At 34.1% G+C, this 26,229-nt stretch overlaps 1 protein-coding gene and 1 non-coding gene across 9 annotated transcripts in view; one reads left to right on the top strand and one right to left on the bottom strand.

The window, feature by feature from the left end:
• CNOT2 (CCR4-NOT transcription complex subunit 2) overlaps nucleotides 1-26,229 on the top strand; it is a 120,190-nt gene that overhangs the window by 52,966 nt on the left and 40,995 nt on the right. For 4 of the 8 annotated variants that reach the window (XM_044226638.1, XM_044226632.1, XM_044226639.1 and 1 more), the window contains one exon: nucleotides 21,001-21,123. The exons of 1 other annotated variant lie outside the window; for it this stretch is intronic. In XM_044226638.1, coding sequence (XP_044082573.1) covers nucleotides 21,001-21,123 — 123 coding nt within the window. Of the gene's footprint in view, nucleotides 1-11,035; nucleotides 11,094-16,830; nucleotides 16,932-21,000; nucleotides 21,124-26,229 lie in introns of those variants that run through there. 3 more of the 8 variants (XM_044226636.1, XM_044226637.1, XM_044226635.1) reach the window with 3 other exon arrangements.
• Nucleotides 4,453-4,584, bottom strand: LOC122892848. Its single transcript, XR_006381521.1, has one exon. It is a non-coding gene; the product is annotated as a small nucleolar RNA SNORA18 (small nucleolar RNA).

Genomic DNA, 26,229 nt, shown 5'->3' with positions numbered 1-26,229 from the left:
AGATCCTGCTGTGTTTCCACAAGATTTAAAATCCCAGATATTTTAATACATTCCTGTATTAAATATTCACTGTATTCACTGTGGTATTATTCCTTTTGAGCCATAGGTTTTACACATATATGCTGTTTTGTCTTTTAGAAGAATGTTTTCATTTAAGTAGTTTGCCTCAGTCATAAATATGGAATATGTTCATCGTTAAACAGAAAGTTAAAAGATTAGTGCTGATATTTCTGTGAACCAGAAAAATACAGAAGTAAGCAAAATTATTTTTTAAAATGCACTCCTAGGCCTGGCTTAGATTTTGAGATGATTGCTTCAATGGTGGCAGCTTAGTTTTTTAGGTCTTTCTGAATTTCCACATAAAAATAGAACAACTACGTAGCAAAACCCAGACCCATGAAAACATTTGTAATAAAACTTGTTCATGAGGTATCTCCATGAATCCCCAAATATAAACAGATGAAAACTAACCAGAAAACCTACATATATCACTTACAGTGTGTAAGAAAGTAGAAAGAAGCATTGGGATGCCTGGCTTGAGAATAGACACCTCAAGTACTTCAAAGGTGGTGAACTACCAGTTTGAAAGTGATTAAGTGTAATTATCCAATTTGAAGCTGGGAGAAATTTTTCCCACTGCATTAGATCTTCATAGAGGACCTGTGGGCCAAAGGGACTTGAGCAGGATTGCTCTATGAATATGAACTCTCAAGACTGGCCTACTAGTGTTCCTTCCCAGGACCCTGCCGAGAAGTTTCTGGGAATGGAATCACAGTTGAGCAGGATAGAGGCAACAGAGACAGAGGAAAGAGATCCTCCAGATAAAAAGGATAGAGGAGAACAGAGCCAGAAAGTCCTAGAAAACAAGTCACTGCGTTTTTTAAATGTTACATGAAAACAACAGAAGGAGGGAGCTTTATGAAGTTAGGAAAGTTTTTTTGAACCAAGTTATATTCTCAAAATTCAGGAAAATTAAATTCACAAAAGGTCTTTCAGGAATATTTTTACTAATTTTGAGTTCTCATTAGTGTTCATATTGATCTGACATTTGGTGCCAAAGTTTTAATTTTTTAAAGAATTTATGGAGGTTGTGTGAAACATTTCTGAGCTATTGAAATCAAGTAAATGAAAATAGTCTATGTCTTTTGAAAGATTTATTTTATTTTTCTTATTTAAATTTATCTGAAATTGATATACAGTGTTAGGAGTTCAATTTCCATTCCTTGGCATATAGGTGATTATATTAGGATCATGTAGTGATTTTTTTCTTCCTTCCTCAACTAATTAATGGGACTACTATATTATAAATCAAGTTACTTTATATTCATGAGTCTGTTTTTAAAATCTCTGTTCTTTTACTTTGATGTGTTTGCCTACACCTGCACCAGTACTGAATTTCAATTGCTATACTGTTGTGTTACAGTCTTTCTGAGTGTCTTGACTTTCTTGGCCTTTTGTTCAATGACAGATTTACAATATATATCAAAAGTATTGAGTTCATAAGGGGAATTTTATTGACTTCATTTTTATTTGGGAAAGAATTGTAACATATGTTTATGATGGTCTTCCTCTCCTGAAGTCTTATATTCAGGTCTTCTGTATTTTCTCTCAGTAAAGTTTTGTTATATTTTTAATAATAGACCCAGATTTATGCATACAGTTTTAAGATTTTTTGGTAAATGGCATTTTAAAAATTACATTCTATAGGTGTTACTATTCTATTGACATACAGTCAACATTTTAAATTGATGATTGTGTCAATATTGCTTAATTTTTTTAATCTTTTAATTTATCTTTAGGTACTTTGGTGTTTTCATGTGAATAAACATATCTGGAAATTATAGTTTTGATACCTCTTTTATAATTTTTACAACTTGAATTTCTTTTCTGATCTCACTAATACTTCTCATACATTGTCAAATAGAAGTGTTAATAGTAGAAATCTTTCTCTTGTTACTTGTCCTAAAAGCTTTATGTTGTCACCAATAAATATGATACTTGATGCAGTATCTTTTTTATATATATGCTTTATCAGGATAAAGAATTTTTTTTTCTTTGTAGCACTTTTTTCATTTTTATGGTTGTTGTCTATGTCCCTTTTCTCCTTATTTGTCAGTCTTGCTGGATATTTGTCAGTTTTACTAGGAATTTTTAGCTTTAGTTATTTTCTTTTAATTTTTATTTTGTATTCATCATTTTATTTTTGTTCATCAGTCTTTAATTATTTTACTTAGGGTTTATTATGATGTTCTTTAATCTTAAGTGTTTATAATCTTTTAAACCTAGGAGATTTTTCTAGTTGTGTTTCTGTTGCTGATTTCTCATGTAATTCCACTGTAGCTAGGGAATGTGATTAAGTATACCACTTCCTTGTTAAGAACTTAAACAAAATGCATATTGACCAATTAATTGGCAGGTGTATTTGCTGTATTTCTCTTCGTTAGATCGTATTAATCTTGGAGTCTGTTACCTTCTTTACCCACATATTTACCCATTATTATTCACATATTATCATTTATTCCTTCCTTTAGATCTATATTCCATCATATGCTCTATTTCTTTAATTATTTTATACATTCTTAATGTTTAATGTGTGGTAAATCAAACAACTGTTTGGGAATTTTGGAAGACTAGGTGGAAGGACATTTTTCCCAAGGGGAGTTGATTTGCATTTGCTTTTGCTGATGCCTAAGGAATTATCAGTCTAGGACCACTTAAAAATAAAATGTTAGCTTAGGTTGCAGTCCACAATAGGTATTATGAATTCAGACTGGTTTATGGCTATAGATTCTAAGAAGAGCTTTCCTGTAGCTCTTTCTGTGTAACATCAAAATCATGACATTCAAGAGCCTTCTTTACTAAGTGGTTGTTACAGTTATGATGGATGCTTTTAAAAGCTGTATGAGAGGGGTGCCTGTGTGGCTCAGTGGGTTAAAGCCTATGCCTTCATCTCAGGTCATGATCCTGGGGTCCTGGGATCAAGCTCAGCATTGGATTCTCTGCTCAGCAGGGAGCCTGCTTCCTCCTCTCTCTCTGCCTGCCTCTCTACCTACTTGTGATCTCTGTCTGTCAAATAAATAAATAAAATCTTTAAAAAAAAAAAAGTTTATGAGATGGTCTTTTAACAGCTTTCTACCTTGGACAAATTCCCCTTTGGGGATTTAAACTTGTGGCTTCTTTGTACTCCAGCTTTTGCTTTGTTTTGGGGTGTTGAATTTCCTTCTCTCCCTCCTTTCCAACCTCCCAGGCTCAACAATTCATTTAAAAATAAAAATGTAATCACTGTGTTAGTTTTCAGTGATATTTTGTTCATAGTGTATCTGCATTTAAGAATAATGCCTGGGGGGCTCAGTGGGTTGGGCCGCTGCCTTTGGCTCGGGTCATGATCTCGGGGTCCTGGGATGGAGTCCCGCATCGGGCTCTCCACTCAGCGGGGAGCCTGCTTCCCTCTCTCTCTCTCTGCCTGCCTCTCTACTTGTGATCTCTGTCTGTCCAATATACAAATAAAATCTTTAAAAAAAAAAAAAAAGAATAATGCCTGGTATGCGCAGTAAGTGTTGATTGGCTGAATAAGGATTTCAGGGAGCATTTTTCAGTTGGTTTTGAGTGGAGCATTTGTTTTTTGTTTATAGTATACCCTAGTACCAGAAACATATGTCTTGATCATTTTGTAGGTCTCAGCTGAAATTTCACTTTTTAAGGAAGCATTTCCTGCTTCTCTTACATATTCTTATTGTTCACTGTAATTTGGAGGGGGAACATAATGTTATTTCTGCTTTTTATCATCATCCATAACAGAAAAGATTGGTAGTTTTTTTTTTTCTATCCCTTCTCTACCCTTCCTTTTCTTCTCTTATACCTCTGTTTTTTCTTCCCTCCTTTTCTTTCTGCCTCCTTCACTTTCCTTTTCTTTCCTTCCCTTTTTTCAGTGTCATTTTTTTCTACTTGCGGAGCTTTCTAAGTCTTTTCTTATGTGTAATCTAGGCAGAATTATTTAAAGTCATTAAATTTTTATTTAAGGAATTTCACATGTTGTGGTTCCTTCCACAGCACAGCCTATCACCTTGTTCCCTCCACAGTTTGAGTCATAATCTTCAATATAGCCCTTTCAAAAAGAACTTTTGCTTAACCCACAATTGTCATGCCCATTTGTCCACAGTTCTTTTAGTTGGGTTTCTTTGATCTCTGTTTGAATATGGACATTATTGATGACATGCTTCAGAAATTTCCAACCTGCAATCTTTGGGATCCAGTTTTATCAAGCAGTTTGTTTTAGGGCCACTTTTATGGTCAGAGTTCTGTCCATTTCACACACCCTGAATATGTGTGTCTGGATGTTCAGATTGTATTCACTCCTAAACTATTTCACACCCAAGAATAGTACAGATCTTTGGGATAGCCCGATTCCTAATATGAAAAAAAAAAAAAAAGACTTTTTAGATCTTGTATAGTATCTGTCAGGTAATTCTTTCCTATAGATCTAACAAATAGTTCTGTGCATAAAGCAAACCGCATATTTACTCCATGAAGCATTTTCAAGAATATGGCTCTACAGGATAAAGACTCATCAGGACACACTTTTAACTAAAAAACATTTTTGTATTGCATTTCTGATGGTTCTGAATTCTTTTATGTATGTCTGAAAAAGTTTATTTCATGTTCAATTTTGAAAGTTTTTTTTTGCCTGGTGTGGAATTCAAGATTGATAGGGTTTTTTTGTTTTTAGTGTTTTAAAGGTTTTGCTTTATTATCTTCCAACTTAGATAATTTGTGACCTAAAATATGTCATTCTTATCTTTAATCCTCTTCACATAATGTAACTTTTTCTCTCTGGCTACTATTAAGATTTTCTTAGCGGTTTTACACACACTTTTTTTTTTCTTTAAGATTTGTTTATTTGAGAGCAAGAGCAGGAATGGCAGGGAGGGACAAAGGCGAGGCTCCCGCTGCAGGGCTTGATACAGAGACCCTGACTCTTGACCTGAGCTGAAGGCAGACGCTTAACCTGCTAAGCCACCCAAACGCCCTGAATTTTACACATCTTGATAATGACGTATCTTGGTATAATTTTCTTCATGACTCTTGTGTTTGATTTAGTGAGCCCCTTGAGTTTGTGTTCAGAGTTTTTATCAAATTTGGGGATTTTTTTAATCCATTATTTTTTGAAATATTTATTCAATCCCTATTCTGCTTTGTGGATTCACTTGAAGTTGTTCCACAGCTTACTGGTGTTTTAAATTCTTTTCTTTCCTCTGTGTTTTATTTTGAATAGTTTTTATTGCTGTTTTCAAGTTCCCTAATTTTTTCTTTATCATGGCAGTTTTATTATAACTTACAAACAAAATATAGTTATAATAACTATTTTAGTGTTATTGCCTATCAGTTCTACCATCTGTGTCCTTTCTGGTTTATGTTGATTTTTGGGTTTTTTCCTTTGCCATTATATGTTTTATTTTACTGCATCTTTGTATGCCTAGTAACTTGTTTGGATGCCAGTCCTTGGAAATTTTATCTTTTCAGTGCTATGTATTTGTTTTTTGGTTAATTTTCTTGAGCTTTCTTGGGAACAAAATTTAGTTATTTAGAAGCATTTGAGTTCTTTGAGCCTTCTTTTTTTTCTTTTCAAGTTCTTCTACACAGAACCCCAGTAGCCTTTAATCTCAGGCTAATTTTTCCCAACTACTGAGACTGTACTCTTCTGAGTACTCTACACAGTGAATTACATTTTAATACTCTGACTTGTGGGAACAGCCCTGTGTGAATCCTGGAGATTATTTCCACTGTCTTTTTCCATCCTCTGGTAGTTTGCTTTGTTTTTTTGTTTTTGTTTTTATTTTTTAAAGATTCTGTCAGAGGGAGAGAGAAAGAGAGAGAGCACAAGCAGGGGGAGCAGCAGGCAGAGGGAAAAGCAAGTTCCTTGCTGAGCAAGGAGCCCGATGTGGAACTCCATCCCAGGACCCTGGGATCATGACCTGAGTGGAAGGCAGATGATTAACTGACTGAGCCACCTAGGCATCCCTGGTGATTTGCTTTGTGCATATGTGGATCAGTACTTAGCTGAAGACTCAAGAGGGACATTGTTCAGATCTCTGTAACTCTTTCTCTTTGCAGCGCTCTTCTGTCTGGTGTTCTAGACTTTTTACTCTAGCTGCCTTGGCCTACCTAGATCTGAACTGCACTTCCTCAATTCGCAGAGATTTCTGGGTTCCACCAGGGCTTCCTCTCCCTGTAGTGCAGCCCAGAAACTCCCCTAGTGTGTAAGCAAGGGCACTTGCAGGGCTTGCATCAATTCTCTCTCTCTTAGGGATTACTGTCTTGAACTGCCTTATGTCCTATGTCTGAAAACTGTTGGTTCATGTATTGTGTCCTTTCTTACAGTTGTTTCAGGTGAGGCAGGAGGGAAAGTTGCTCCCTACTACTCCATCTTCGTTGGAAGTACAAATCATAATTCATTTTTAAAAAAATTATATTTTAGTTGAGAAGATAGATGAGAAATCATTTCTGATAAAGAACAAGCTTTTGTGTCAATATTCAGTTAATGCTTGAATACTTACTGTTGCGTAAAATGCTGTGTGGTGTGTAATACACAGAAATATTATTAGACTTCTTAACACTTAGTCATTTGGAAAGACACATAAAAGAGTACAGGTCAGTGAATATATTACAATTCATATTATGTATTCTTCATAGCTGTGATTCTCTTTAACCTAAAGCAAACAATTACATGATTTCCTTTGAATTCCTTTCCCAAGGTTTTCTAGAATCTAATAGACCTGTAAATACAGTAGTCATTTATCTTCTCAGCTGAGGTAGTAATTTTACTAGTATTCCAGGAAATATGTGTCCTGTAGCATAAAATACTAGATCATCTCTTTTATGTTTAACCTGGCTCAGTAAATTAGACAGCATAGTACATAATGTTAAAAAAAGAGGGGGGGGATATTTTTTCAAGAATAAAAAGAAAATGAAGATCTTTCTTATTTAGGGCCAGAAATGTCAAGAGAGATTGCTTGGGACATATGAATTTTTTTTTTCTTAATTTTTATTTATTTATTTGACAGAGATCACAAGTAGGCAGAGAGGCAGGCAGAGAGAGAGAGAGAGAGAGAGGAGGAAGCAAGCCCCCTGCTTGAGCAGAGAGCCCGATGCAGGGCTCGATCCAGGACCCTGAGATCATGACCTGAGCTGAAGGCAGAGGCTTTAACCCACTGAGCCACCCAGGTGCCCCGGGATATACGAAATTTTAAACCTCTTTTTCTCTAGCGGGATAAAGGCAATGTAATAAACCTGAAAGAATGATTGGTAGAGTAACAATTTTGAGATACTATACTTCAGTTTCTACCTATATTACTTAGGAGTCTTTGTTAAAGTCTTTGGCACTCTTCATATTTAAAAGTGAGATCTTTATAAAATCCTTACAGAAGCATTTCAGTTAACAAATACAGTATAGAAGGATGAAAATAGCAAATCATCCTTAGAGCATCATAGTAATCGATGCTGCAAGCAGTATCCATGGATGACTGCTGTAATAGCACGCAAAACTTTGAGGTCAAACAAATATTTGCATGCTCTCAAGGAACATATTTCAAAGCACTAATTGTTTTAATGGGAAAATTGGAGTTTATAGTGGAAAAAACTGGTGTATGTACCAGCTTAATGAAGATCAAGGTTAATATCACCTGTAATAAAATATACTATGATGATATGTACTCCTGGATATGTCCATCATGTAGAATGCACTTGAGAAGGACATATTACCTCTCTGTAGTGAAGTGGCTTTCAAAGTGCATAACCTCTCTCTAGTCATGAGAAAACACAAGACCCATTCACATGGCAGGACACTATGGTATAGTTGCATCAGTATAACTAATGACATCATGTTGTCAAAGGCAAGGAAACACAGGTAAAGTCCCAGGTTGAAGACCGAGGAAACATAAAACTAAAAGTAATGTGGATCCTGGAATAAAAAAAATAAAAAAGACATTCATGGAAAAACTGATGAAATCTGTATAAATTTGTTTAGTTAACAGCTAATTTCTTAGTTTTGGTACTTGTACTATGGTGATATAAGATGTTACCACTAGGGGAAAGTGGAGCATATGGGAACTTGGTACTATTTTTCAAGTCTAAAATAATTTCTAAATAAAAAGTTTTTAAAACATGGTGACAGTGTTTGGGGTCAGAGCTTATTATCATGTAATTAAATTAGTCTTTCTGTTGGCTAAGTACCTCCTTTTGATAGTGTGTGAAGTTCATTTCTCTTGAGCAATTTCAGTTTTTCACAGAAAATACATAGTTTCAAGGAGAGGACAGAGAGGTGGTTCTTAATATTTTTCAGTGGTAGCATTCTGTAAGCATGTTAAGGAAAGAAAGAGGAGGATTGAACTTACAGTTAAAAATACATGTCTTCATCCTTCAATTTTTAGGTCTATGCCTCACCCTTTACCTGCACTTTGGCTAAGTACCAAGATTTAGAGCCTATCCACTTGGGTTTTTTCTGATATCTTATTGGAGGCACAAGGGCTGGGTATTCTCCATGATAACTGTGATAGGAAAACATTTTTGATCTATCTGGAGCCTATAGACTCTACTCTTCCATGCCTCAATGTGATTAAGTGAGGTTTTATATATATGTGCATATGTATATACGTACCTGTGTAACATGTACACATGCATGTATACACATACATACACCTACATAGTGCTTTGAACAGTACTTACTCATGCTTACTTGTAGCAGGCTCACTGTATTAGACTATTCAGGCAGTGCATTGTTTGGCTAACTCCCAAGGAGTACGTATTCCCATGGACTACAGTGCAACCCAGTGGCTCTAAGTAGTATAATTCTGCTAGTGGGATTTTGTGATACAAAAGAGACATGTCTTGTCTCTTTGTATTAAACCATACGTCTGAAATGCTCTCAAAACAGCTTTTTAAAAAAAGGCAGTCTAACTTGAAAAAAAAATTAAGGAAATGGAAAAAACATTTTTTAATATCCCAGTTCTTATCTGCTACTCTCATAGCATTCTAACCACTGAAGTCTTCTAGGTATTTTGGAAGTGGTTGTCTGTTGTCAGTGGTTCTCAGAAAAGGCATAAAACAATTTTATTCATATGTTTCAGAAATATAAAGTTTAACATTAACTTTCAACATAATTCCATTAGTTTTAAAAATAACTTGTGTCATAAAATTTTTACCCTGTGCTGTAAGCAATTCATTGGTCAGTTTGTGTCAAGTAACACTCAAGTAATGGCAGTAAAATGAGTACACATTCATGTTATGGGCCTACTGTGTAAGGCAATGAGTGTTCCAGGTCCTAAGGAGACAAAGAGACATAATTTTCTGTTTTTATGGAGCTGATATGTTAGAGCATAGAAATAAATAAAATTAACTAAACAGAATAAATAAAATACACTATAAATTATATGTTGATAATATTGTGGAGAAATAATTGAAAAAGGAGATAGAAAGTGTCTAAGGAGTTGGGGAAAATGGTAGCATAATTTTCAATAGAAAAGAAGGGTAGTCCTCACTGAGATGACTGTGTCACAGAAGTTGGGTGGGATAAGAAGCCCAGATACATATCTAGGAGAATAGCATTCCTGGAGGAAAGAAGTGCAAAGGCGTGGAATAGTAGTGGGAAAGCAGTGTGGCAGGAAGACAGTAAGAGAAAGGGAAATGGTAGGAGATTTAAGATAAGGATAAATGAATTAATGCTTTTGTGTTTTCACCTCTGTTCCCTTTGATCTGTAATGTTCTTTTATTTCTGAGTATCAAATGGATAAAGTATGTAAGAGTAGAAAAGTGATTATCTAACACATAGTAGATGCCTACTGAATGTTTATTGAATTAATTTATATGGCAAGATGTTTAGAAATATTTTAAAGGTCCTGTGTTCCCTTGCTAAAGGAATACTTTGCATTTTTAACTGCTTCATATAACATAATTTTTCTGATACTCCGCTGTATTTAGTTTACAATTTCAGAGTATTTGCTACCTTTAGTAATATTTGTTATTGAATAGACGTTATCTTTAAATAACTTAAGCATCTATTTTTATTAGCCCTAGTGTTCATAATAGGATCTGGTTTTCTTTGAATCAGTAATTCACTTATATTATACAACAAAGATTCACATTTTTATAAAAGTGAATAAATCACATTTAAGTCCTGGGTTTAGGTTGATTTCTTTAAAAGTCTTTACATTTTTCTCTTTATCATTTAGTTTGTTTCAAGTCATTTTAATTGAGGGGATCCTTAATTTGTTTTTATCAGAGTGGAACATGTTTAAGAAATTCTGTTTTTTTGAATTTTTGAGACTTGTTTTGTGGCCTAATGTGTGTAATCTATTCTGGAGAATGTTCCATGTGCTCTTGAAAAGAATGTGTACTTTGCTGTTTTAGGATGGAATGATCTCAGTCATTTCCTCCCAAGGAATATACTTAACAGCAGAAGGTATTCTTGGTTTTCAAAAAGTTCACTGGTCCACTTTTAAGAATTTAAATACATCCATGTAGTTGAGCTGTCATTCTGCTGGTTGATGGTGTTAATATATATGAGAGTCTAAGATTTAATGTCGAGTGCTTAGGAGAATAAGAAAAAGTATACAAGGAATGGATAGGCAAAGTATTTTAACATACTGTCTTAGATGGTTTCATGATCACCAGGTAAGCCCTATCCTTTCATTTTCTGAAAAACTGTTCAAGTTTATAGAAAACTTTGCCCCCGTCCTTTTTTTTTGATTCATGCTTTCAATCGGTCTGAGAGATGATTCTGGGGTTGGGAATAAGGAAGATATGAACAGGGAGTCATAATGTTGAAACTGGATGTTCAGATCTTTATAGCATGATTTCCTTATTTTTCAAAGAGCAGAAGAATCCCATCGTTTATCATGTTCTGGTTGGACTCCTTTCTTATCGTTTGCTGGAGTTTGAACTTCAGAGCTATGGTGTCAACCCTGCTGTAGTATCTCAGGGGAGCTCCTAGTGTGGGGCTGGTGTCATGGCTCACCCTCCAACCTTTCCTTCTTCACTTCAGCCTCCAGCTCTGAGCTTTCCAATCCCCAGAGTAGCAAATGTTGAAAGAAGTTGCACAGGTAAGTATGTGGGTGGGGGGGGAATGGTACTGTCATCAGTCTTTTGAGGGTGGATGTTGGGCCATTTACCAGTGAGTCATTTTGTTAGCTTAAAAATACAATGTTTTTGTAAATTATTTTTCTCATATAACTATCATAAATTATTAAATAGAAGAGTCTAATGTCCTAAGAAATAATTTTACTTTTTTATTAGATGTGAAACAGAAACCCTTAAACTGAATAAGCCATTAATATGATAATACAAAGGAAGGTTATTAGATTTTTTTTTTTTTTTAATTACCAACTTCATATTTTTCCACAGTGTGTGGCAGGACCAGAAAATTTGTTTTCAGAAAAGAAGCTAAGAAAAAATGTTGGGGAAGGTGTAAATTCATGGACTTAAAATTTTGCTACATGTAACTTGGTCTCAGAATGGGGCAAATTTTAGTTTCCTTTCACTAGCTTTAGACATGCTGTTCTTCTGTTTCTCAAGATTTTAGGCAAATGGCTGTATTTTTAAAATCTGCAGGAATAGAAACTTCAAGTGTCTTTTTCTGTGAGGTCTAGACAGGAAGACTGGAACATTTCTACCATCTTGGGGTTTGAGATTAACAAAAATGAATGCAGGAGCAGTGAAGGCATTAGGTCTGCTGCAGAAGTTCAGGAAAGATTTGTTGGATTAATAAGGTCACCAGAGTGTGTGTGTGTGTGTGTGTGTGTGTGTGTGTGAAATTCTAACACTCCAGGCATTTTTCTGTTTGTCTGGTTTGTACTGGAAGTCATGATCTAACATTACAGATTTTTCCATCTTAATATATGGTTATTTGAAATAATTTTGTAGCAATGTAGCCCTAGGTCTGTACTACTTTGCTTACTAATTAATACTATTCTTTTAGGCTCTTGCTTCTCAGAAAGTCTTCAAAAATTGTTTCTTTCATTCTCCCAGACTGGTCCTGTATAATTCTTATTCAAATGATTTCTACATTGTTTCGCACATAACAAGACATTTAAAATTATATCCGGGGAAAGGAGACTTAATACGGCCTATGATTGCTAACATTTCTTCAGAGTAAGTGTGTCACACTCAGAGAGATTGGAACACTGACTGTTTGGCACTTTAGGTCCTATAAATAGAGAAGCCTCAGCAATTTACCCACCTTGTTCTTCCCTTAAATACTAGAATTGCTTATTTTGTTTTGTTGTTTTTGTTTTAAATTTACTAAGAGCCTTGTAGAAATACATAGTCCCTTGACAAAGCAGACCCTATATCCAGTTTCTTCTAGATTTCCCTTTCTCCCTTCCTCTTTATTAGACTGATCCTTTCTTTTAAGGTTTAAGATTGGTTTAAGATACTATATTCATTCTCATTTAAGAGTTTCCCTTATGCTTACAGGATTTGTTTTGTATCCTAAACATGCAGATCTTCTATTGTTGTATATCCTTTTACTTGTACATGATAGATTTATATTCTAATATTTAAGGATGAAGTACTGTTTTTTTAATTTTTATGAACTATTATGTGATTTCTCAACTCTAATAACTTAGTGCCCATAAGGCATACCAATTATAGTTGGTTCTTTAGTTGGTATATAATTGTGTATTTTCTTCTGTGGAGTAGCACATTTTGAATTATTAGAGTTTTGTTTTAGGATAATGTATTTTTTAAAGCTGACATGTTGGTGGTTCAGTTTTGAATCTGTATAAGGCATATCGATACAGGTGATGTTAAGATTCTGGAAAATCACAAAATCTGTTCTTCAAGTTGAGGCATACAGAACATATTCTCCCTAGATCAAAGTCAAACTGATCGGGCATTTATAGACTCTTAGTAACACTTTTTAGAGAATTTGTTGATTTTGGGGTGCATTTTAAGAGATGGTGTGCATGGTTTGGGGGAATATCTGAGTTAAGCAGCTTCAGACAACAGATTTTAGTAGATGGTTTTTGAATTAAGAAGAGTGATGTGTTATTTTTTTCTTCTTTGCTTGCCCTCTCCATTTTTTTCTGAATATGTGCTACCTTGGTCTTCTTGTTGTTGAATGAGACCTCTTATAAAATATCTCTGTAATCCCTGGAAAGAACTCTGTGCCAGAATATTTACCTGGCAAAATAATGATTATGGATATGTTCATATAAGCCCCTAGTTTTTTGCTGAATCCAGAGACATGTGTTTTCTGTGCTTCTACCTGTTAACTGCCTTTTCAGTATTCATTAAAGCTTTCATTATTCGTTTATTGGGCATTCTGCGTTTGAAGTGAAGTGAATTGTTTTTATTTATTTATATGCTCTTGGTTCAAGTTGATGAATTTAGAAATTCTACCTCTAAAATTTATATAAACCTTCACTTTCTTAGATCCACCATAAGCAGATTCATAAACTTCATTATGTATTTGCCATATTATAAATACAGTATTCTGGAACTGGTGGGACTTCATAGGAAGTATGTTTCTTAGATGAGAAGAGAAAGATCATTTGTTGTTTTTCTAAAGATATTCAGATACTGAGTTCTTTGTCTTTTAAAAGCTAGATTTTTTTTTTCCAGTGTACGTACCCTTTTCTCCTTTACTTAAGCCCATTTCTTTTTTTTTTTTATTGTTTTGCAGGAATGAAGTAAAATAAGGATTATTTATGGTAGTTGTGAAATGGGGTTGGTAGCTTAGAATCCCGTTACCGAAAAATACTTCTAAAACAAAAATTCCTTGGGTTATAAATCTTTCTAGGCTGTCATCTATAATAATTTGATAAACGAATGTTCTGGTTTCACAAAGTTTGAGCAGTATCTCAGTGAGATTTGACCTGCCACTTTTCTCTGTAATGGTAGTAATAAAAATACCAGTTTATCTTCAGATATTATGGCTTTGCATGATTGGTTTCAATGTTGGTTGATTGCATCTTGATAAAGCTGGTAAATATTAATGGTAATTGACTGTGATTTTTAATTAGTTTCTGCTTATTTGTGAAGTGTTTGCTGATAGTGAATGTGGAATTGGGAGGGAAAGGCAAGGAAGAAGTCAAATTCTTTATTCAGCTATCAGAGTGAGTTAGTAAAAATCTCCATTAGGGAAACTGTAAGAAAGGACAGTCTGTTCACCTCCCCTCCAGGGCACCATATGACTTATATCTGGCACGTTTTATTCTTTATTATACAAGTTAGGAACAAATTCTGTTGCTAGAAAAAGTCTTCATACTTTAAAGTTGTGAAATAGTTGATTTTATGGTGGGGCACATGTATCAGTGTGTTAACTGTAAAACCCCTGGCTGCATTAGAGAAGAGAATCCACAAGAAGTTGTTGCCAGTAGGTATTTGTTCTTATTTGAACTCATTTAATAGATGTATTCTATACATTCAATGCTATAATGTCTATATTAGTGGTTTATAAGGAAACTTAGAGATTTTATAATCCTAATTCCTTGAAGGATTAAATTTTGTTCACTGTATTTAGAAAGTACTTAAAAATATTAGTTGATTTGGAATATGGAAACTAATTACTTTTTAATCGTTGTAATAGTATTCTTTTAAGCATAGCTTTATCCTAAAATTAATGGAACTTTCTCTAAAATAGGTACAGTTTGGTAGTGAGTGGCTTTTGTTTCATGTACTTCTAGTCAGTTCATTTTCATTTTCTTGCTAAAGAGATTGTTTTGACTTGCACAAATATTTTATTGTAACATTCTGTATATTTGTTGTTCACTGCAAAATAAGCACCCTTACTCCTTTTTTGCCTCGTGAAGCTTACAGTTTGGGGAGAATATACACATTAAACTATTAGTTGAATGTGTGAGAGTGTACCAGAGTAGTTACAAAGGGGGAGCTGTAGCAGATTGCGTGGATTCATATCCCATCTCTGTCACTTATCAGACAATGGAACCTTGGGCACATCAGATATATGACCTTAGGCTTGTTATCCAACTTCCCCATTTCTCATCTGAAAATGAGGACTATACAAATAAACACTTGAGGATTATGTAAATCAATACATTTTGAAGAATTTAGGGTATATTGCCTGGCACATAGTAAGTGGTCAGTGAAAGTTAATTTTTGTTACTGTATGATTGTAGTTTTGGTAAAGCATTTTCAGTGACTGTAAATCAGGAGCCCTAACTTAGTGTGAAAGTTTCAAGTGGGAGAAAGAACATTCTAAATAGAGGTAGCAGCATATACAAAAGCCCTGAGGTGGGAAAGATCTTGTGTTGGTGTGGCAGCAGGTTAGTGGTGACAGGGGACCTGTGGAGAGAGTTAAGGTCAGATAATTTACATAGAACCTCATAAGCCTAAGGTGTTGAGGCATTTCAATCAGTAGCACTACAACAATTACATTTTTACTTTAAAAACTCACTTTGGTTAATGTGGTAGAGTCGATTAGAAGGGAATAAGAATTGGGTTAATAAATAAAGATCTGTTTGAAGGATATTGAAGATGCTAGTGCTAGGAAAGATGGATAATGTCAATAAACATTTAAATCAGTCTAGTCAGCTTAAGGTTTAATTGTTGAAGATCATAGGAGGTACAGATGGCATTTTGCAGAGATTAACATGAATAGGAGTAACTCTGAATAACTCAAATTAAGCTGAGGCATGTTTTGTTTGGGATTTTGAGATAATTACTGCCAAACAGTCACATTAAGGTCATAATCTCAGAAATCTTCGTCTGTATCCTCTAGGTAGGAGAAATTAACAAGAGATGAGAAAAAGAGAGTGAGTGAGTGTAGTGGTTATTAACATGGCACCATAATAACTAGTTAGTCAAGGGAGTCTGACTTAGTTCATCCCCTAGATTTTTGTACCTGCTTTTCCTGCCTATACTGTTTCCCTCTTAATCTGGCATTGAAGTCTAGGCCTACTTTTCCTTATCACCTATCACCATTCTTCTAGACTTCCTAGTCTTGTTACTTGGGCTTTTTCTCACTTCTGAGAACTTGTGCATGCTGTCACTTATTCCACAAGTTTGCTTCCATCTCCCACCCACGTACTTCAACTTTTAAATTTTTTAAATCTTTTTTAATCAAGTCTTTGTTCAGACATTAGTTTTTTTATACCATCTTATAGTCAGTTTTCCTCAGACACAGATATTCCCTTATTTGTGTTCCTAAAGTACCTGTGCAGATTTTCATATTGTAATTGTTTATTTGCAGATACGTTTCTTAGCTAGACTGTGATGTTGTTCAAGACTTGGAACTGTTACTTATTCAGCTTTTGTATTCACTACCATATTTTAAAAAAAAGATTTTATTTATTTATTTGAGAAAGAGAAAGAGCATGCGGGGTGCAGGGGGAGAGGGAGAAGCAGGCTCCCCGCTGAGCAGGTACCTCCCCCCCCAAACATGGGGCTCCATCCCAGGACCCTGGGACCACGACCTGAGGTGAAGGCAGATGCTTAACTGACTGAGCTGACGTGCCCCACATTATCACAATTTTTGGCATAATTCATATAGTATTTCCTTAGTATGTTCATTGAAATGTGAAAGCAGACCAGTCAGGAGACTAAAACAAACGAGTTCAGAGCTTAAACTAAGATGATGGTAGGAAGAATGGCAAAAGCAGATGTGAAAGCCATTTTGAAGAAAGGATAGAACTTGGATGTACAGAACAAAGCAAGAGAAAGTAACTTGGAAAATCAGTTTTAAATATTAACTGATTTAGTTTATTAATTATACTTCTCAGGTAGAAATGTTTAGAGGTACTTTAAAATTTGCTGCTAGAACCTTGAGTTACACCTGGAGATAGATTTTGAAACCAACCTACATTTGTTTGCTATCAGGAAAAGGACCACTCTGCCATGGATGTGTTTCTGTCCCTGGGAATAGGATTCCATGCCTGGGCCAGCATTTGCCAGCAGTATAGACAATAAATGATTTCAGAGTAAGTTCCTCTCCAGAGGCCTTGCTGAAGGAAATAATGTGTAAGATTAAATATCATCCTGCCTTGGATATGATATGAGTCTATTTTTACCCTTTTATATGTGTTTTTTTCTGTATATGTATATACACATATATACACATATATTTTCAAGTTTTCATTTATAAAGTGTCCTACTTTTGTTTCTCTGACTTTTTATAAAGCTCCAGGCTTTGCTTTTCGTTCCTTCTGTTCTTTAATTGTCATCCGTCCCACCTGGAGCCTCTTTACTAATCTTTGAAGTTACTCGTTTAGATCATCATAAGTTTGGGGTTTTGCAAATTCTTTTTGGTGATTATTCTGATTTACTGCATTTGAGCTTGAAGTACTGTACCTTAGGAATTCATTGCTAGTCCAAATTAAATTATGAAAAAGTATACTGGAAAATCCAGCCAACTTGGTGCTTCCATTCTGCCTATCACTTTAATCCCCTTCTCTCTACTACTTCATTTTGAGACCAAGTCTTTTGCGGGGTTGAGGGGTAGCATTTGGGGGGTTTAGACTGATAGAAAGGATTAGTGTAAGCTAACCTATGTTTATGCTTTCTGATTAGAGTTTGTAGAATCAAAGGAAAGATAAAATGTCTTTATTAAATGTTTTAGATCTGTGTTCAAAAAAAGCTTAAGAAACTGCTTTTGGTGTATACATATGTCATATCATATTCTTTCTTGGTAAAATCTCACGTTTTACTCTTCCATTGTTATAACATCGGGTATAAAAGTCAAGAGAGGATGTGTCAGTTAACAAAATAGATGTAAGCCCTTGCTATGTTTGCTTGAAAAAAGCTGACAAATTACATATACCAAAGATACTATGGTATATATAATGTAAAATGTAGTATGATTTTATTTGAAATCTTCAAAAATTTTTCGTTTACCAAGTTGACCTCACTATATTTGGTATTACCAGTAATTTCAATATACTGTTGATATATCCTCTTAGAAATTGATAAAAATTGATTACTAGATTCCTTTGATTCCTACTTATTCTCTTCTAGGAGATAATGTGAAGACCTTACCCTTTGGTATCATCCATTCATCCATCCATTAGTGTGAGGTCTCTCTCAAAATAGATCCTTTTCTAACCATGTCTCACCACTTCTGCCACTACCACTGTAGTCTAAGCTACTGTCCTTTCTCACCGCCTGCTTTTCCCTTCACTCTTGCTTCCTCTTTTGTCCATTAGTTATAGAATAACTCCAATGGTTAAAAAATAAGATACCTGCCAAATTATGTTCCTGAAACTCTCCCCAAGCCCTTTTGACTTCTAGCTCACATAGAATAAAATCCAAAGTTCCTTAGGGCCTGCAAGGCACAACATGATTTGGGACCACCTTCAATTTCTCCCATTCTCTCTTAAGTTCCTACTGCTTGAGTCACACCACTAAGGATCTTGATGTTGCCTGTCTGTTGAATGCTCTTCCCACAGGTCTTTGCCTAGTTGGTTCCCTTACTTCTCTGCCTGATTATTATCTTTATAGTTTCATCTTTCATGGCTAGTCTAAAATGCTTTTCTTACCCCGTTGCATCATTCTGTGTGGAATAAAGCATGGGCCCTTAAAAATGGAATAAACTAGCTTTTGTAAGAAACTTACTATGTTGTTCTGTCCTTTCCTTTTTTCTTTCCTTCCTTTCCTTTTCTTTTTTCCTGTTTTCCTTTTTCTTCCTTTTTTGCCCTGGATCAGATAATTCTTTGTTTCATCTTAGAGCCCATTCCTGGACTTGTGTTGCATTTGGAGCATAGAATATTAACACTTTTTTTTTTTTTTTTTTGCTGACGTCACATAAGAATAATTAGTATTTTCACTGATATGTAATTTCTTTGTTGAAGCACACAAAACAAAAATGAAATTCTGCATATTTGTGTTTTCTCCTTCTCTCCCCTCCTCCCTCCTTTCCTCTCTCCCTCTCGTTCTCTCCCTCTCTCTCTCTCACTCTCTCACAGACATACACAGAGCAGTGAGTGTAGGAAAATCTCGTATTAATGAACAAACATTTCTGCCTTCCTTTGAGACATTACTTATGTTTAGTTTTACTTTCAAACAGTGAAGTCTCTTATACAATATTAGCACGAAATTTTTTATTCAATATACTTAATTTTAATTTTGGAATTCTAGGAGTCTATAATTGGTTTTGATGATAAATGTTATACCAGAATTGTCAAATGAGGAGTTTGCTTTGTATGCATTGAGTTGATTTATGTGTGTATGATTTGATGAGAGGTAACCATGAGATTCTCTTGAAATTTTACTGAATTTTCTGGGTAACATGCCATTTCCCCATGTTTATCCTTTCTTAGAATTCAGTAATGTCCTTTAAAGAGAATTAAATGTATTCTTAACTTTTTCAAAATAAACTTTGAAAATCTCATTTGTGAAGAGTCTTAATTTGTAGACTAAAGTGCTTTTTTTCACTGTTAACTTTTCTGCAATAAAACTCCCTAAAAAAAACCCTTCTTTTTCCAGTTAAGGGAAAAAGAAGTTACAGGTTTGGTAGATAGGCATATAGGATTCTACTCTCTGAAATTACATTCAGAATTACAGAAGAATTTTTATGGGATTTACCAGGGAGTCTACTACTAAAAAAGATTAAGTATATTCTAACAAAATAATAAACCCTTTAAAAATAACTTTCTGTATTTCAGACCTAAGGAGATTAATAGCCCCAAAGCGTACAGCAAAACAGTGTCTAAGCTGTCATCAGACCATTGCTGATATTTAACTTAAAAATTTTCTCTCAGACCTCAAAAGGATGAATGGTTAAATATTTGTTCTTAAGAACTTAACAGGGACCTTAAGATATAAAAGCAGTTATTAAATAGCCTGATGCTTTCAACAGACTTGCATGTCAAATTTGGTCATTAAAGACTGTAGCTTATCAGTTCACCATGTCTACCGATAAACAGTAGTAACTACACTGTCTTGTTTTGAAATGAGAAATAAAAGGAATTGTTTGTTTCTTAGTGATAATTGAAGAAAATATCCTTTTTCACAATGAGTGTAAGACAGATGTCAAATTTGATGTGAGTTTTTCCCCCACATTTTTGTGAAAATATATAGTCACCATGTACTCAAGTCTTTACAGATGTCTTCCATCATGACGTTTCACTTTACTTTGGACTACAAAGTGCCATTGTTGGGAGACACATTGACCATAAATAACATAGTCAGTTGATAGTTTTGGAAACTTTATTAAGAGATCATCCTAAGGAAGAAAATTAGCATGGGCTGCCTCCCTGGCTGAATTAGTAGAACATGCATTTTTGATCTCAGGGTCGTGAGTTTGAGCCTCACCTTGGGTGGAGAGATTGCCTAAATAAAAGAAGCATTAAGACCATTTTCTAGTATTGCCTTAAAAAAAATTAGTATAGATTTAGTAATTATTTGCATTGGTGTGGGCTCAAAATTATTACTGTCAGATGTGGGAAAGATTGAAAAGCAAAAGAGTAATAAGCAGGTTACATAATAGAAATCATAAATTTACACCAAGACGATAAACATCACTGTTATGAGTGGGTGCTTGTAGCTTGAGATAAAGTTTTTAGTCTGCCATTATATGTTGGCTCAAAAAGTGCTGTATCTCAATAAACTTAGATTGTCAGTGAAGATGATATGCTCTGAAAAACAGATCATTTACAAAAGACATAGTGATATCAAAGATACGTGTGAAGATTTTGAATAATTAAACCCAAAGTTAATTTTTAAAATTTTCTGTGGGAAAATTTTATTTGAGGTTGCAAATTCTCAAGAATAAGTAGTATATATTTCTTTAAAGTAAGTGGAATTATTGCATATGATAGGCTTTATTAAGTTTCTTCTCTTGCTTTTAGAGCCTGGAAGCAAAAATTTAATGTTATATCCTTATAGTTAGTTAGATTTATGACTTTTTCACATGACCCATTAGCCCTTCCTTAGTTGATCTGTTTCTTTATCTTAGTATTGTTTTCCTTCATTTTCTATTTTCCACATAGGAGTTTCATAAAGCTTGACATTTTCCAAAATAGTACTCTTGATAAAAGCAATATTTTTGTTTAGGTGACAAACAGCATGTTTGGTGCTTCAAGAAAGAAGTTTGTAGAGGGGGTCGACAGTGACTACCATGACGAAAACATGTACTACAGCCAGTCTTCTATGTTTCCACATCGGTCAGAAAAAGATGTAAGTTAATCAGTTATATTGTGTTTACTCAGCAGTGAATGTTTCTTTGGTTCTGGAAAAGCAGTATATGAATTGCAGAATACCGTGTTTGGTCGAGTGACTATGTTTTAGGCACAGTGCTAGGCCCTGGGGATATAAAAATGATGAGCTTACATTTTAATGGGAGATAAAATGTCCTGTGATTCTGAAGTTGGAATATGGCAAAACTGGAAGCCCTAAAAGACAAGAGGTAAACATGGTATTACATTTAGGTCATCAGTTGTTTTTCTTAACTTGCTATTTTTATATTAAGTAGGCACATAGAGTAGAAAGCAGATTTGCAAGATTTAAAGATATAATGGCAAAATTAAATGAAACTTTACCGTTGCTATGGAACCTTCAAGCTGTAATCATAAACTTTAGTTAGTTAGAGCATCTCCTGTTCAGCTATAGGAATGCTACTACAGAAACATTTTTGAAGAACTATATTCAGAACATTGAAACTGTTTTATTATAGAGGTGTGGATTAAATGCCTTGGAAGGCTGGTAGTTCTGTAATCCCATTTGGAATGAGGATTTAACACAGCCAAGTCATAATTATCAAATTGATAAAATATTTTTAAATAAATTGTTATTTTCAAATTCTTGTAAGCCTTTTTAAATATACATATGTATACATATATACATAATATACTGTAGTAGTCAAACCAGTTACATTTTTGTACTTTGTATCCACACAACTTTTTTCTCCTTTGAACCCTTTTTATAAACTTGCTATTCCTAATTTCCCTACCTATATAACAATCTATTCTAGTTATTAAGCTATTGAGATTCTTACTTATGTTTAAAGCATTTATAAAATTCTAAAATATGTAACAAATGCTCTCATTTTTCATTAAAGTTGATCATTAGTAAATCACTTCCTGTGTCTTAGAATTCACAGATTGGCTTAATTTAGATTTAGGATTTTGTTGAATTTTTTTCTCCTTCTGTTGTACTGTTGCTCCCCTTTATTTTTATTTGAAAATTATTTCGTTTTGTCAGTAATGTATCAGTTATGTTATTAGGGCTCTTTTCAAAATATGTGGTGATTTTATAATTAGTGTGCAGTTTAATAGCTCCTTGAATAATGTCATCTAATTAATTTTCTGTTGCTTTACTTACCATATAGCTATTTGTTCTTGGATGTAAATTATAATTGAATTTGTTTTTACTGAAGCTTCTATGTTTATTTATTCCCGTGTTGATATTGTAGTTGAAGAATGTCATGTTGCTTGTAAAAACTATAAAACTAATCCATGCGTGTATTACTGTGATTGTATAGTACACATAGTTAAGTATACATATAGTATAGTACACACATAGTTAAGTTTGATGGGAAAATGGTAGTGGAATATTACTTATTGATGAAAAGTACTCATTCTGATTAGGAAGATACAAATCTTTCAAACTGAAATCTGGAATAAAGTATGTACAGAGAATGACAAAGATGTCTGTCTTCTAGAGAGCAGAAATACTCTTTATCAGAGGCTTTTAGTCAGAATGATTAAATACACTTATATACGTTGGTTATCATTTCTGTTTAGTTGTCACGAAAATAACACAGGATGATTTTCTTTACTAAACTTTTTAAATTAAGAAGGTAGTAAGACATAGAGATTAAGAATTAGGGTCTAAAGCCTTACCCTTATGTATATGGACCTTCGCTGGGCCTGTTGGCAAGAACACCAAGCCTCAGCCTTTTCTTCTTTAAGCTGGGAATAATAATAAATAGCTACTTAAAAATCTCTGCTGCTGCTGATACCTTTTTTGTAACAAAATAGTATAGGAACAGTATTGCAAATTTTAGAAAACATGCATGAGAAGGGAGAAGAAAAATTACCCTTAATTTTGCTGATCAGAAATAGTTTACTACTAAAATTTTAACTTAATACTTTAAATATTTTTATTTTAAAAATGTTACGTAAATCTCTGGGACATGTCTGCATATTTTCCACAAAAAAGTTTATACCAGTTTCTACTTTCATCAGCTATTACTTTAAGTCTTTGCAATATACAAAAAAAAGGCTTATTGTTTTAAAATACGTTAAGATGGGTCCCTGGATAGTCAGTGGGTTAAGCATCCACCCTTGATTTTGGCTCAGGTCATGATCTTGGGGTCATGAGTTGGAGAGAGAGTCTCTCTCTCCCTTTCCCTCTGCCCCTTCCCACCTTAAAAAGTACATAAAGATGTTGTTAAATTTACGCACACTTAGTAATGTTATCTTTTCCATGTAGTTACTGGCCATTTTTATTTCTTCCTTTGTGGATTACCTATTTTTGTGCCATTTTGTTTTCTCTTGATAGGGTAAGTCTTGTTTATTTGTTAGTGTTTTCTATAAATTAATGGTCTCTTGTACTTTGTTACAAATATTTTCCCAGGTTTTTCTGCCTATAGTTTAGTGAGTGGTTCTTTAATATAAAAATATTTATCATTCTTACTAAATTTGACTCATCAGTCTTTTTATATTTGTGGTTTCTGTTTTTGAGATCATACTTAGACTTTTTTCCATCTATTTTCTTCTAGCATTTTTGTGCCTCACTCTTCAGATATAACTTAGCTGCCTTAGAAATGTATTTTGGTTGGGGTGCCTGGGTGGCTCATTCGGTTGATTAAGCATCTGACTCTTGATTTTGGCTTAGGTCATGATCTCAGGGTTGTGAAATTGAGCGCCTGTGTGGGGCTATGTTTTGGGTGTGGAGCCTGCTTAAGATTCTCTCTCTCCCTCTGCCCCTCCCCCACCAACAATCTCTCTCTGTCTCTCTCTTCTCTCCAAAAAAAAAAAAGGTATTTTGGTTTAAGGTGTGACTATAATGATGCCCAGTTCTCTTCCCTGTATTCTTCCCCCACTTTCTCAGTGAGCATGTCCAGTATCTAATTGTCCCAACATCAGTTACAATTTAGATCACAGGTTAGAAAACTTTTCCATAAGGGACCAGATAATAGTATATTATGTGGGTATTTATATAACCATTTAAAAAGTTAAAAAAAGATCTACATGTACCTGCAAATACAAGCAGTGTTCTAGGTTTGGCCTGTAGGAAGTAATTTGCTCACCCTTGAGTTAGAGCATTCATTTAAGGCTAATTGAAATCCTCCCTTAATATCTTTTAATGTCTGATGCATTCTTGAGCCTGTTTCCCAACTCTTTTGTTCTGTTTCTCATACTGATTCTATGGCAGAACTACAACATAGTTGAATTGCTGTGCTTTATAGACTGTTCACATCTTAGGTAAGGTCTTTCACGTCCTTTATAAACATTTATACTGCTGATTACCTTTTTTCAGAAGTCTAGGTCTCCTGTTTCTGTTCTTTATGTTTTTTAAATAAGTAGCGTTTTATTTTTGTTACTTTTTTCTGATTTGTTTTTTATTGATATAGAGAATACCTTGTGTGTGTGTTTATTTTATAACCAGCTACCTAACAAAACTCTTAACTAGTTTTTGTTGAATGGGAACAGGAACATGGGCTCTGTAGGTCCTGCTATTTGATTTTATATCTCATTCGCATGATGTACTAGCTTGCTGTCCTTGGGGAAGTTACTCAGTCTCTATGTTTCAGTTTTTTCATCTATAAAATAGGAATAATAGTATATGACTCATGGCTGGTTATAACTGTGTGCAAAACTTTTAGAAGACCAGATAGTAAATATTAAGTAAATTTTGCTACTAGTATGAATAATAATAATATTACTCCATTTGATTCTTTTGTGTTTTTTTAACATAGTTATGTATATCATCTGCAGATAGCAATTATTATTTTATGATAAAAACAATTGAAGAGAAAGTTTTTAAACATAAATGACTGGGATAATTTTGTAATTTTTTTTCCTCTGGGAACAGTGAGAAAATAATTTCAAATTCTAATTTATGAAAGAAAAACTGGCCAGTGATTTGGTCTTTAAGCCACTTACAAACAAAATCCTGATTTACCTTATCCATAAAGTATAAAATATAACTCTGTCATATGCATGGTTGTAAAAGTATTTGGGAAGCTGTTCTTTATGTGACTCTATTAATTAAATTATGAAATAGTTTTTCAGGACTACTTCCCTTTCCAAGGCCTTTTATATCCAGAGATACCTGTATATATTTGTATCTTTCTATAGAATGCTGAATTTACTATTTGAAGTATGCAGTTAGTTTTATAAATACTACAAATATGTTATTTAAATGTTTTTCAAGATTAGATAAATCATAGGCAGATACAGACTTGATTTCCTTTTTATCATAATTACTTTCTTTTGGGGGACATTATAGAAAATTAAAAGCATTCATATAAGATGTTAATAGACAACTCTGGGGGGATTATATAATTTAAGCATCTTAAGAGATATTTAACTATATTTGTATTTTAATTGCTAACATTTTAAAGTCCTGTGAGTCTGTGCACTCACTTAATTCTTAGGCATAATCATTTTAAAGGCACAAACTTTTCCCTTGTTTTTATATATGCTGTAAAGGCATAAAATGTGACACCTTTTCCTTACATTAAAAAAAACTCATTAAACTGGTAAGAGTAGACCACTTCCTTGTTTTGACAAATAGCAACATTCTGAATGCATACCTAGCTTTTTTTTTTTTTTAATTTGACAAAGATCACAAGTAGGCAGAGAGGCAGGAAAGGGGAGAGGGAGCAGGCTCCCCACTGAGCAGAGCCTGTGCTCTGTGCTCCTGGGATCATGACCTGTGCCTAAGGCAGAGGTTACCCCGATGAGCCACTGAGGCGCCCCACATACCTAGCTTTCGTACTTGTTAGCCTATAACAGTTATGGCTGCTAGGATTTCTTTCAGGCCAATTAATAACCAATATTTTATAATGCAAATCACATAATGGTGAAAAAAAGTATCCTTATTTTATGTTATAAAATAATATGTATATTATTATTATTATTATTATATTATAATATGTATATATATTATTATATATTTTATGTTATAAAATAAGGATACTTTTTTTCACCATTATTGTCATTGGCATGATTAGTATTTAACTGCATTTTGGAGTCAACGCTTGGCTGACTCTCCAGTTCATTGCATTCACATTCCTTTCTGCATGAAGACCTTGGCACAGTTTTCCTCTTTGTT

Source organism: Neovison vison, chromosome 12 (assembly GCF_020171115.1).
Source record: "Neovison vison isolate M4711 chromosome 12, ASM_NN_V1, whole genome shotgun sequence".
Taxonomy (NCBI): Eukaryota; Metazoa; Chordata; class Mammalia; order Carnivora; family Mustelidae; genus Neogale; species Neogale vison.
The sequence above is the reverse complement of the archived record's forward strand: the minus strand, read 5'-3'. Positions and strand labels throughout refer to the sequence as shown.